General features: G+C 40.3%; 1 protein-coding gene across 1 annotated transcript in view; it reads right to left on the bottom strand.

Annotated features, from left to right (window-relative positions):
- Positions 1–4,703: 4,703 nt before the first annotated feature.
- Positions 4,704–12,775, bottom strand: part of FUNDC2 (FUN14 domain containing 2) — a 31,650-nt gene continuing 23,578 nt past the window's right edge. The window contains exons 4-5 of the mRNA XM_002832321.6: positions 8,000–8,131; positions 4,704–5,218 (exon numbers count right to left, since the gene is read on the bottom strand). Coding sequence (XP_002832367.2) covers positions 5,141–5,218; positions 8,000–8,131 — 210 coding nt within the window. The 3' untranslated portion in view covers positions 4,704–5,140. The remainder of the gene's footprint in view (positions 5,219–7,999; positions 8,132–12,775) is intronic.

Below are 12,775 nucleotides of genomic sequence, written 5' to 3'. Positions count from 1 at the left end.
GAGTAAAGTACCAAGAGGGGATGGTGCTAAACCATCCATGAGAAACCCGCCCCCATGATCCAATCACCTCTCACCAGGATCCACCTCCATTAGAGAATACAGTTCAACATGACATTCAGTGGATCCAAACTGTATCAGTATACTACTTTCAGTTTTGAAAGGTTCAAATCAGTTCCTCCTTTTAAAGGATTGTGTCAGTTTAAGTCAACAAATCTATTTGAAGACATTAATTTAACTCTTCTTATTCTTAGGTATTATTATGACATCATAGAAGGCTTAACATTTACATGAACACTGAATCTCAGTCTTAAGGAAAGAACTCTAGGAAGGTGAAAACTATGATCTCCCATTTTAGAAACCAAAAAAAAAAACCCTGTTAAGTTGGCTGTTAGTGATGCTAAGTTTAATCACTTGGTTAGTGACTGACAGACCTTTTAGCTAGAAAGGTAGTTTTCCCTTCGTAATGGGTAAGTCATTTGTGGGTGATACCTTGTCACTCCTTTCCTTGCATTCACTCCACACGATTCCTAAGACATTTAATGAACTATAATATTACACTTGTGTTCAGTATTCAGAAGGCATCTGAAGTTGTATGGCACTTAATATAAAAGGCTTTAAAGCCCTCTTAAGGAGTTAACAGCAAAACTTAATTTTTTCAGCACCAGCTTCCAACTGTGTACTTCAGTGGTTCTCAGTCTCTGCTGCTCATTAGAAAAAGCTAAGACACTTTAAAACCTCAGGATGCCTGAACAGCACTCCAGACCAGTGAAATCAGAATCTCTAGGATGAGAGCCAGGCATTAGTAGTTTTTAAAATTTCACAGGTGATTCCCAAGTGCAAGCAAGGATGAAAACCACTGCTCTCAGGAATGTCATTTCTTACCATTTTAAAATTTAAAAAGGTAGACAGTTTTGACAAGTCAGTAAACTGACTTTAAAGCTTTATAAAAATGTGAAAAAGTGCGACACTGTTTTCTTTTTAAAAAAAAGTATTAAGATTCATGATCCCTTAAAAAGAATGCAAGCATCAGAAATATAAGCTATACCATATGACTTCTAGAAAAATCAAGCTCAGAACTAAAATAGGTTTTCTGCCCAATTACTCAGATGTTAGTGTGACCTCTTAGAGAATTGGGCAGAAAATGTATTTTAGTTCTGGGCCTGATTTCCGAGAAATCATACTGGATTTCATGACAAAGAAATGAAGCTGATAACTTGGTAGAGGGAGCAGAGGGCACCACATTTTTCTCTGGGGTCCAAAACTGGCTGTGAGCTTCCCTCTGAGAAGAAATTGAGATCATGAAACATTGATGATACTCAGAAATTTCAAATCCATCAGTATACCATCTTTTCAAGCAGAGATTCCCAAACTGTACAAAAGTAGAGGTTCCAAATAAGAGCCCAACCATTAGTTATGTCCATCTTTCTGACAACTGTGAAACAAAAGAATGATGGAGAGACTATTCTTACAATAGTTAACTACACAGTAACTCTGCTTTCCAAAACCAGAAGCACCCACCCCAAGAGCATGTTGGCTAGAATTATGCAAGAGATCATTCCTTGTAGAATCTAGTCCGCCAACTTGAATCGTCTTCTGCCAGCATCCATGAGACAGTAACTGCCCAGATCCAGTAGCAAGGACTGTCACCCCAGTGGTAGGGGAGTCAAGAACCCCACTGTCCTGTTAATCAATGTCTGGAGGCTGAGTGGCGGGAGATTGCAGCAAACAAGCGGCCATTTGGGAGGAGAGTCATGCTAACATATTATCACAATGGCAATAACACTCATGACAATGGGCTGCTCAGGCAAGGGTCCCCACCACCACATCTCTCCCCGCACCCAGCTCCCCTGTCAGCAATGAGGATACACATCCTTGGGGAAGACTGAAACATTGGACTCCATCTGTTTAGCCCGAGCAGTCAGCGGCCAGAAAGTGCCCCTGGATCCATCTCTGCTCTCCGACTCTGGGGAGAACCTTGGGAAGAAGAGACTCAAAAGTTCTACCTCTCCTGTAGCATGCTCCAAGTCCCCATCCCACCAGGTCCCATTGCGGGAGAGACGCTGGGTCAAAGGGTGGCTCAAAGTGGTGAGGACGCAGGGCGGACCCATAGTAGCCAGGAAGGGGACAGAAGGGGTCCCTGAGCCGGAACACTGTCCAGCACGCTGCAGGGCAAGGGAAGGGAAGCCTTCACTACGTAGATGCCATCCTATTGGTTGACAACTTGGAAGCCTTGAGTGCGGTGTTACCACGTCGCTGCCACAAGGGGGCGATGAAACCCCGAACACATTCCAAGTCGTTTCTGCTGACCATATACAGCGACAACGCTCTTCCCAAGGAAAAACTTCCGCCCCACCACCACTAATTAGGAAGTCCAGAGCGTCATTGGACTCTGCTACTGGAGAAAATACGTGCCTAGCTAAGCAGGCCTCTCCAGTCAAACGTAAGTAGTGCACTGAAAGGTGGAGCTGCCTGGTCCTTGAATCATCTCGGTTTTGCATGCAGGAGTGGCAGCTGTTCTTTTGGGGGAAACCTTAACTCCCACTTCACCACCTGAAACAAAACTGCTGGCACAATAGGGCCTTGATTCACAGGTACCCCTAAATGCCTGAGCCTACTTCACTGATGATTCAGCTAAACTGAAAACAAGGTGTGCAGCTGTGCGTGTTCAACCTCCATGCCAGTTCTGCACAATCCCAAGTGGTCACAGTGGCCTCACACAGTGGGCAGAACTCACAGCCGTTCTCATACTAGCAGGATGAGGCCAACCTGCAATACTGACCTCAACCATGACCCTCACAGTCCTAGAGGCAGCCAGCTGGGAAAAAACTTCAGGAGGGACCTACCTACAGATCTTAATTCAGACAATCAGAATACAGTTTGAGGCCAGACTATTTATTACAACCTACTCAAGGTAGTTTAGAACCACCTGCTAATCTTTGCTGCCCTCACCAATAATCACAGGAAAAACAGATGCACCAAAAGACAACCCCTACCCCACTGGAGAGGCATTGGGTGGCCAGTCTCCCCACATGTAACCCAAAGGGGCACAGAGCACTTTGGTTAGCTTTGCTGTTACCATCCCATTGCTGTGGGTAAGTCACACAGGTAAAGTGGCTGCAGCCACTATCACCATATATGGCATAACCCAGAGACCCAGATGTCAGGAGAGGCAGAGTGTGGGGAAGCAGGAAACAAGGAAACAGATGGCTCAATGTCACTACATATATCTATATCAATATATATATAGATATAAATATATAGCAAGCAAAAAAAAAAGAGGAGGATCTATAAGGTTAAGAGACTTATCCAAATCATGCAAATACGATGTGAACCTTGCATGAATTTTGATTCAAACAAACTAAATGTAAAACACTTGAGACGAAATTTTGAACACTGATCAGATTTTGGATATTATGTAATTACTGTTAATGTTTGATATGATGAGGTATTATATTTATGATATTTAGAAATAATTCTTACCTTTTAGAGATACATACTGAAATATGATAAAATGACATTTTGATATTTGTTTCACAATAATTGGTAAAAACCAGCAGAGCTATAATTTGATGATTGTTATAAGTGAGTGATAGATACATGGGGGGATTATTGTACTATATTCTCTACTTGTATATATTCCTGAAAGCGTCCATAATAAAAAGTGAAAAAAAAAATAAGTTCTTATAGAAAAATATGCAGCAAAGAGGCTCATACCATTATGGTTTTGAGATGATTCATACATATTGCAAGCAAAATGGCTTATGTTTCCTTAAATGTAAGGAGAAAAACACAAATAGGTGTTTTCTGTAAAGTTCCACACATCCACTGGTAGTTTTGATTTTCAAATTCAATACATCATTCTCAAGACGGGTTAAAATGCAAACATTTTTAAATGTATGGCCTTAGAAACACACTCATATTTCACGAGATCATCTCCAAGATTAACAATTCTGAGTAAAACTAACCTTTAATAGTGAGTTTTCTTTCTATAAAGTCATTATTCATATATTCAACAAATACTCAGCACCTATTAAGTGCTAGGCCCTGTGAGTATAATGGTGAAGACAGAAGTCTTGCCCTCTGAAAGCTGACTGATACTCTAGTACGGACTGTAGACATGGTAACATGCCACTACAGCAAAATGTGCTAAGATTCTGTGTGTGCGTGTGTGCGTGTGTGTGTGTGTGTGTAAGCTTTTAAAGAATAATTCTCGGGGTTGTGGTCATCATGAGACGGTAGATTACACTTGATGGAAATTTATTTCTCATGTCCTATCACTATCTTTCTTAATTCTGAATCCCTGGAAAGCTACTTCTTTAAAATTCCGGTTTAAATGTTGTATTTCATACTACCTAGATTAAAAAAAATAGTAGAAGTGGCACAGAGGAGTTATGGCCACCCCTAATGTTTTGATAAGAATACTTCATTCACATTTCAAAGCTTAAAACCTTTTCTACAAAATAAAAATCCAAAATCTTCCCTTTCCCACCTAAATCACTTGTTTTACAATAAATAAACCCTTTGGAAACAGCCATGAGATACATTATCCTGTACGGCAGAAAACATTCCTGGACAATATCAGATTTTTCAATTATAGTAATTATGCTGCCAATTTTGTCGGCATAATTATAACACATTTAAATAGCTCTTTCTGTAATGTAAAACCAACTAAAAAAGAAAGTAGACACCAAGATACCAAAATCTTTCATGCTTAAAGGCAAATGTATTCAGTTCCTTTCCATGCAGCACACAATAAGGTTATCTATGTGCTTATTTCTTTTCCAAATCAACAGTTTGGGACAACCTTTCAGGATCCACTCATCCTCCACGGTCAGCCATCTTGCAATGTGTTCTCGTAAGTGTCTTGCATGGGGGTAAAGGAACCTTCTTGTTAGCCTACAGACTGGCCAAGTAGGGGGTGTACTGGGAGGAGAGCTAAGGACTATTGTCTCTTCTGCCACCATCAAGCTCATGGTGCCACATTAACTTGTACCAGCAGATGCTTATAGAAGCCACTTGGATTTGCCATGGCAGGGAGGAAGGCATGGGAGAAGAGGAGGAGGGACTCGATGTCCTATGATGGAGTGTAGAGGCTGCTGGCTGGAAAAAACCAGGAACAATGAACATGAGGTCATCTTCCTTAGGATGCCATGCCAAGCAGAAAGCCTCCGAAAAATCCCCCAGTCACTAGAACATTCTTCTTCACAAATGACACCACCTGAAAACAGAAGATAGTACAATGGGTTGTTTTGCTAAGGATGTTAATAATATTAAGAATCATCTCTATTATACCTATGCCAGTCTTAACAATGTCAATCCCCTCATCGGTTACGTAATTTGCACTTTACCCAAAGGGCAATGGACTTACCTTAATAGTCTATTTAATAATAATTAAATAGACTTACATATGAAAATGACTACTGGCTGGTGTGGGGAGAATAAGACTAGAGGGAGCCTGATGGGAAGGAGGATGCACATCAGGAGGTAGAGACAATGGCTCTTTGAATCAAGGACAAAGAAGGAGAGTTCATGGGGACAGTTATGGGGAAAGAGTAAAGCTGCACTAAATAAACTGGTTACAGAGGCAATTCTGTTTCCAATTTTGCTCCTTCCAACCTCTTTGGCATCTACCCTCCAATAGAGGCTTCTCATTTCCTGAAGTCTCTCCCCTAAATCTCTCCATCCATGCATTCCCCTCTGAAACCTGCTCCCAGGTAGATGCTATAAATTCTCATTCTCACACTTCACCACATCTAAGATGATTAACAGGTGATGTTCTTATTTCCTTAAGTTCCCAGAGCTTCCCACCTCCCCTCTACCCTCCTGGAATAGCTCCCGGTCATCTGAGACTCAGTGCATACATTCAGACACTCTTTATGGCTCCTTAGTCTGTGCTCTACCAATCTCCTGACCACTCCCCACCCTTCCAATTTCAGAGACAATTTTGGTAAGTGGCTCAGACTTCCTCTTTCTCCTAAGTGTGATCACCACCTTAGAAAGTGTTCATATGAACAAGACATCCAACATCCTGGCCTGATCATTTCTTGAACTCAAGTACAGTGACTTCCATCCCCAAACCACCTAAGCTACTCACACCCTGACATTCCCCTAACATTTTTCACACTACCACCCCATCCTCCTAGGACCACTGTCTTCTAACCGTCCAGTAAGCCCTTACTCCAACTATGCCTATGTCTTCCTGCCTCATTTCCACTCCTCCTCCAACTCTCCTGGACCTCTACATTTCCTTAAATGAAGCACTTTTGTCATCTGCCATTGGGGTAAAGAAAAAAAATCATACAACTTCCTGAGAAAATTGGTTTCGTTTATTATTTTTACTACTCTTTCTTCAACTTGCTAATTTGGCTTTCAACTCCACTAAACTGTTCTCACTGAAGTCATCTTGTTGCTAAATACTGAACTAAATCTTCATCCTGTTTCTCAAATCCACCGGCTCTATGAGTAGGAAAACTAGCCACTACATCCCCAGGGCCTGTGACAATGAACTCAATTCCAAATTATCTGGTTACTTTATAACAAACTCCCTGTGTGAGTCAACAGTTGCTTCTAATCAAATATTAACTTTATGCTTTTTATTATATACACTTCCAGTATTATTTTAAAAGTTTTCAGCAAGGTGCCGTGGCTCACACCTGTAATGCCAGCACTTTGGGAGGCCGAGGTGGGAATACTGCTTGAGCCCAGAAGTTTGAGACCAGCCAGGACGACACAGGGAGACCCTGTCTCTCCAAAAAATTTAAAACTTCACCAGGTATGGTGGTACACACCTATAGACCCAGCTACTCAGAAGGCTGAGGTCAGAGGATCGCTTGGTTGAGGCAACAGTGAGCCATGACTGTGCCACTGCACTCCAGCCTGGGCGACAGAGTGAGACCTCTCTTACAAAATTTTTTTTTACTCACTGTGGTGAGTCACTGTGCCCAGCCATGCATTATTTTTTATAAACATTTGAATAATAAAGTTTTCATGAAATAAAAAATGTAACTTTCCTAACTTTGAGGAGAGACGGAAGAAAAGAAAGAGAAACCATCTGGGCTCTGGGCTCCTGTAGATACCCACCTCTGCCAGCTTCCCACTCCGGGTAAAGGCACCAGCTTTGACCAGCCACTTGCCAATCACCAGCACGAAGAGCCACTCACAACATGAGAAGCCTGAGGTGCACACAGGGTATTTCTCCTCCCCTGCACTCAATCTGTCTGTTTTCCCTGTGAGGCTAGAGTGAGCTAATGGGAGAATCTCTCATCACTCCAGGCTACAGAAAGTACCAGCTATCTTCTTGACACCCTGATCCTTGTTTATTTCTCCCCAGTTCAGTGTACTTATTTATTTGCAACATCTGACATATTTCTAAAGGTAATAAAGCAGCAGCAAAAAATATCCTTTTAAAAAGGAAGGACTTCTCCTGTCCCTGCAGTGCCAGGTTATAATCTAACTTGGCTTTAATGAACAAGATCAGGGGTTAGCAAACTACAGCCCATGGGCCAAATCCAATCTGAACCTGTTTTTAAATAAAGTTTTATTGCAACACAGCCACATCCACTTATTTAACATATCATCTATGGCTATTTTGATGATATACAGTGGAGTTGAATACTTGTGACATTTCCACTAGTTATATGCAGAACAAGTAGAGTATGAATGTTTCAGAGATACGCGTGTATAGCAACAAAATGGGACTCAAAATAATTATACTGGCCATATATCCTTCCCACCTACTATGATGCCCCACATTCCTACAAGAACTGGTTAAAGGGATAATCACTCCACAAATGTGCACAGACAAAGGTCACCAAACACTTAATTATCCAGCTTTTAAAAATGTTCTGAAGTGATGATATTCCAAGTTAGTTTTGTCTCATTACTCTAAGTTCTTTGTAATGCTTAAGCCCTGTCCATCACTGAGATATGGTGCAATAGGGTTAAGCCCTGTTTTTGTCTGCACTGTTCACACACTACACATGAACAATGCAAGTCTCACCTCCTCAGCTTTGCTCCTGACCTCAGTAGGTATCTGATTGCTCTTACGGATCTTCAGCTGCTCTTTGGCTTTCTTCATGTCCTTCTCCACTCGTTGCCAGTCAACTTTGATGTACCCAGTATGATTTGCAAGCTACAGTATCAACAATAATGACAACAAGAAATGAGAAACAGATTTGTTATTTCTTTTAGTCAGGATAAATCCTGAAGTAGACTCTTGAAACCCTCTGACTTTCCATTTTTGGAGACATCTGCCATTTGATTCTTTGTATCATGATGACATCCACTCAGCATCCCCCCTATATGCAAAGCCATATGCCTGGCACTAGAAATAACTACTGGCAATTCTTTTAAATTATTTATACTCTTACAACCCTTTTACAAAGAGTTACATAAGATGAAAATCAAGGTGGGGGATCAAGATGTAGGGTGAAGAAATGGACCTTAGAGCCAATACAAATGTTTCCAGAGAATGACTCTGACAATGTGCCCATGAGTGTCAGTTTCCTGACAACGTGAACAGAGCAAAGCATTCAGGCAGTTATTATTGTTGCTTAACAGGAAGAAATCTAGCATCTGGCCCCACAGAGATTTCTCATGAGCAACTTCTTATAAAGGGGTATTAAGAGAACCACATCCAAAGACACCTACAGCATATACCTATTTCCCTTGATAAAAACAACAGGCACAAACACTAAAACTCAGTGTAAATCTGATTCAAGCATGTAGTTTTTTGATGATGGATTAATATCATCCTAGGAATGACGAGAATGACTATAGCCAACCAATCAATGCCCTATCAATATCACTTCTCTCTACCAAATTTTTGGCAAGTCATATCTACCTGGATATCTCAAAATATCTGAAACTAAAAGTCTTCACCTTGCTAGAGTCTCCTCCTGCATTGTTGCTCTTCCTCTAGGCCCTATTTTAGCTAATGGCACCACCAGTCACCCAAACAGGCTAGAGAAAATACTTGTGATGTGTATCATAAACAAAACATTGATACTCAAAAAAGTGAACTTCTTATAGAGATCAGTAAGAAAGAAAATTCACTAAAAATGGGTAAGGGCAATTCAGAGGAAAGTGTCCACGAAAAGGAAAAAGTTCAACCTCACAAGTAATCAAGCCATAGTACCTTTACTTATGAGTCTATAACTGGAAATACACAAAAGTCTATCAACACATGAATGGATAAACAAATTGTATCATATTTACACAATAGAATATTACTTAGTACTAAAAAAGAACAAATTACTTACAGCAACCACATAGTTGAGTATCAACATTTGTATCTAAAAGGAGGCTCTGGTTCATTTACTCCACCCTGTTTATCCCACAAAATCCTGCTATTAAACTGAGAGAATACATGGACTAGCTATTTGTTTTTTTGTATTTTTTCTTTTTTATTATTATTATTATACTTTAAGTTTTAGGGTACATGTGCACAATGTGCAGGTTAGTTACATATGTATACATGTGCCATGCTGGTGTGCTGCACCCATTAACTCGTCATTTAGCATTAGGTATATCTCCTAATGCTATCCCTCACCCCTCCCCCCACCCCACAACAGTCCCCAGAGTGTGATGTTCCCCTTCCTGTGTCCATGTGTTCTCATTGTTCAATTCCCGTCTATGAGTGAGAACATGCGGTGTTTGGTTTTTTGTCCTTGCGATAGTTTACTGAGAATGATGATTTCCAATTTCATCCATGTCCCTACAAAGGACATGAACTCATCATTTTTTATGGCTGCATAGTATTCCATGGTGTATATGTGCCACATTGTCTTAATCCAGTCTATCATTGTTGGACATTTGGGTTGGTTCCAAGTCTTTGCTATTGTGAATAGTGCCGCTATAAACATACGTGTGCATGTGTCTTTATAGCAGCATGATTTATAGTCCTTTCGGTATATACCCAGTAATGGGATGGCTGGGTCAAATGGTATTTCTAGTTCTAGATCCCTGACGAATCGCCACACTGACTTCCACAATGGTTGAACTAGTTTACAGTCCCACCAACAGTGTAAAAGTGTTCCTATTTCTCCACATCCTCTCCAGCACCTGTTGTTTCCTGACTTTTTAATGATCGCCATTCTAACTGGTGTGAGATGGTATCTCATTGTGGTTTTGATTTGCATTTCTCTGATGGCCAGTGATGATGAGCATTTTTTCATGTGTCTTTTGGCTGCATAAATGTCTTCTTTTGAGAAATGTCTGTTCATACCCTTTCCCCACTTTTTGATGGGGTTGTTTGGTTTTTTCTTGTAAATTTGTTTGAGTTCATTGTAGATTCTGGATATTAGCCCTTTGTCAGATGAATAGGTTGTGAAAATTTTCTCCCATTTTGTAGGTTGCCTGTTCACTCTGATGGTAGTTTCTTTTGCTGTGCAGAAGCTCTTTAGTTTAATTAGATCCCATTTGTCAATTTTGGCTTTTGTTGCCATTGCTTTTAGTGTTTTAGACATGAAGTCCTTGCCCACGCCTATGTCCTGAATGGTAATGCCTAGGTTTTCTTCTAGGGTTTTTATGCTTTTAGGTCTAACGTTTAAGTCTTTAATCCATCTTGAATTAATTTTTTATAAGCTGTAAGCAAGGGATCCAGATTCAGCTTTCTACATATGGCTAACCAGTTTTCCCAGCACCATTTATTAAATAGGGGATCCTTTCCCCATTGCTTGTTTTTCTCAGGTTTGTCAAAGATCAGATAGTTGTAGATACACGGCGTTATTTCTGAGGGCTCTGTTCTGTTCCATTGATCTATATCTCTGTTTTGGTACCAGTACCATGCTGTTTTGGTTACTGTAGCCTTGTAGTATAGTTTGAAGTCAGGTAGCATGATGCCTCCAGCTTTGTTCTTTTGGCTTAGGATTGACTTGGTGATGCGGGCTCTTTTTTGGTTCCATATGAACTTTAAAGTAGTTTTTTCCAATTCTGTGAAGAAAGTCATTGGTAGCTTGATGGGGATAGCATTGAATCTATAAATTACCTTGGGCAATATGGCCATTTTCATGATACTGATTCTTCCTACCCATGAACATGGAATGTTCTTCCATTTGTTTGTATCCTCTTTTATTTCATTGAGCAGTGGTTTGTAGTTCTCCTTGAAGAGGTCCTTCACGTCCCTTGTAAGTTGGATTCCTAAATATTTTATTCTCTTTGAAGCAATTGTGCATGGGAGTTCACTCATGATTTGGCTCTCTGTTTGTCTGTTATTGGTGTATAAGAATGCTTGTGATTTTTGTACATTGATTTTGTATCCTGAGACTTTGCTGAAGTTGCTTATCAGCTTAAGGAGATTTTGGGCTGAGACGATGGGGTTTTCTAGATATACAACGATGTCATCTGCAAACAGGAACAATTTGACTTCCTCTTTTCCTAACTGAATACCCTTTATTTCCTTCTCCTGCCTAATTGCCCTGGCCAGAACTTCCAACACTATGTTGAATAGGAGTGGTGAGAGAGGGCATCCCTGTCTTGTGCCTGTTTTCACAATTAAAAGAACTAGAAAAGCAAGAGCAAACACATTCAAAAGCTAGCAGAAGGCAAGAAATAACTAAAATCAGAGCAGAACTGAAGGAAATAGAGACACAAAAACCCTTCAAAAAATTAATGAATCCAGGGGCTGGTTTTTTGAAAGGATCAACAAAATTGATAGACCGCTAGCAAGACTAATAAAGAAGAAAAGAGAGAAGAATCAAACAGACACAATAAAAAATGATAAAGGGGATATCACCACCGATCCCACAGAAATACAAACTACCATCAGAGAATACTACAAACACCTCTACGCAAATAAACTAGAAAATCTAGAAGAAATGGATAAATTCCTTGACACATACACTCTCCCAAGACTAAACCAGGAAGAAGTTGAATCTCTGAAGAGAACAATAACAGGATCTGAAATTGTGGCAATAATCAATAGCTTACCAACCAAAAAGAGTCCAGGACCAGATGGATTCACAGCCAAATTCTACCAGAGGTACAAGAAGGAACTGGTAGCATTCCTTCTGAAACTATTCCAAACAAAAGAAAAAGAGGGAATCCTCCCTAACTCATTTTATGAGGCCAGCATCATCCTGATACCAAAGCAGGGCAGAGACACAACCAAAAAAGAGAATTTTAGACCAATATCCTTGATGATCATTGCTGCAAAAATCCTCAATAAAATACTGGCAAACCAAATCCAGCAGCACATCAAAAAGCTTATCCACCATGATCAAGTGGGCTTCATCCCGGGGATGCAAGGCTGGTTCAATAGACGCAAATCAATAAATATAATCCAGCATATAAACAGAACCAAAGACAAAAACCACATGATTATCTCAATAGATGCAGAAAAGGCCTTTGACAAAATTCAACAACCCTTCATGCTAAAAACTCTCAATAAATTAGGTATTGATGGGACGTATCTCAAAATAATAAGAGCTATCTATGACAAATCCACAGCCAATATCATACTAAATGGGCAAAAACTGGAAGCATTCCCTTTGAAAACTGGACTAGCTATTTGAAGGCTCTTACATAAAAACAGCGACATTCAGATTGGAGAAGACCAGAATTCAAAGCACCACCAAACTGGTGGCGTGTTTCCTGCTTTTCCTGCAGTATTGCCTAGCCTAACCTCAAGGCAGGACTCAAGAAACATCTGACAAAATTCAACACAAATTCATGATAAAAGTCTCAGAGAAAGAGGAATAGAGGGGAACTTCCTCAACTTGATAAAGAACATCTACATAAAAATCCCTGCAGCTAACACTGTACATAATGGTGAAAG

This window comes from Pongo abelii, chromosome X (genome assembly GCF_028885655.2).
Source record: "Pongo abelii isolate AG06213 chromosome X, NHGRI_mPonAbe1-v2.0_pri, whole genome shotgun sequence".
In the NCBI taxonomy this organism is placed as follows: Eukaryota; Metazoa; Chordata; class Mammalia; order Primates; family Hominidae; genus Pongo; species Pongo abelii.
Note: the sequence above shows the minus strand (reverse complement) of the source record. Positions and strands in the feature narration are given on the sequence as shown.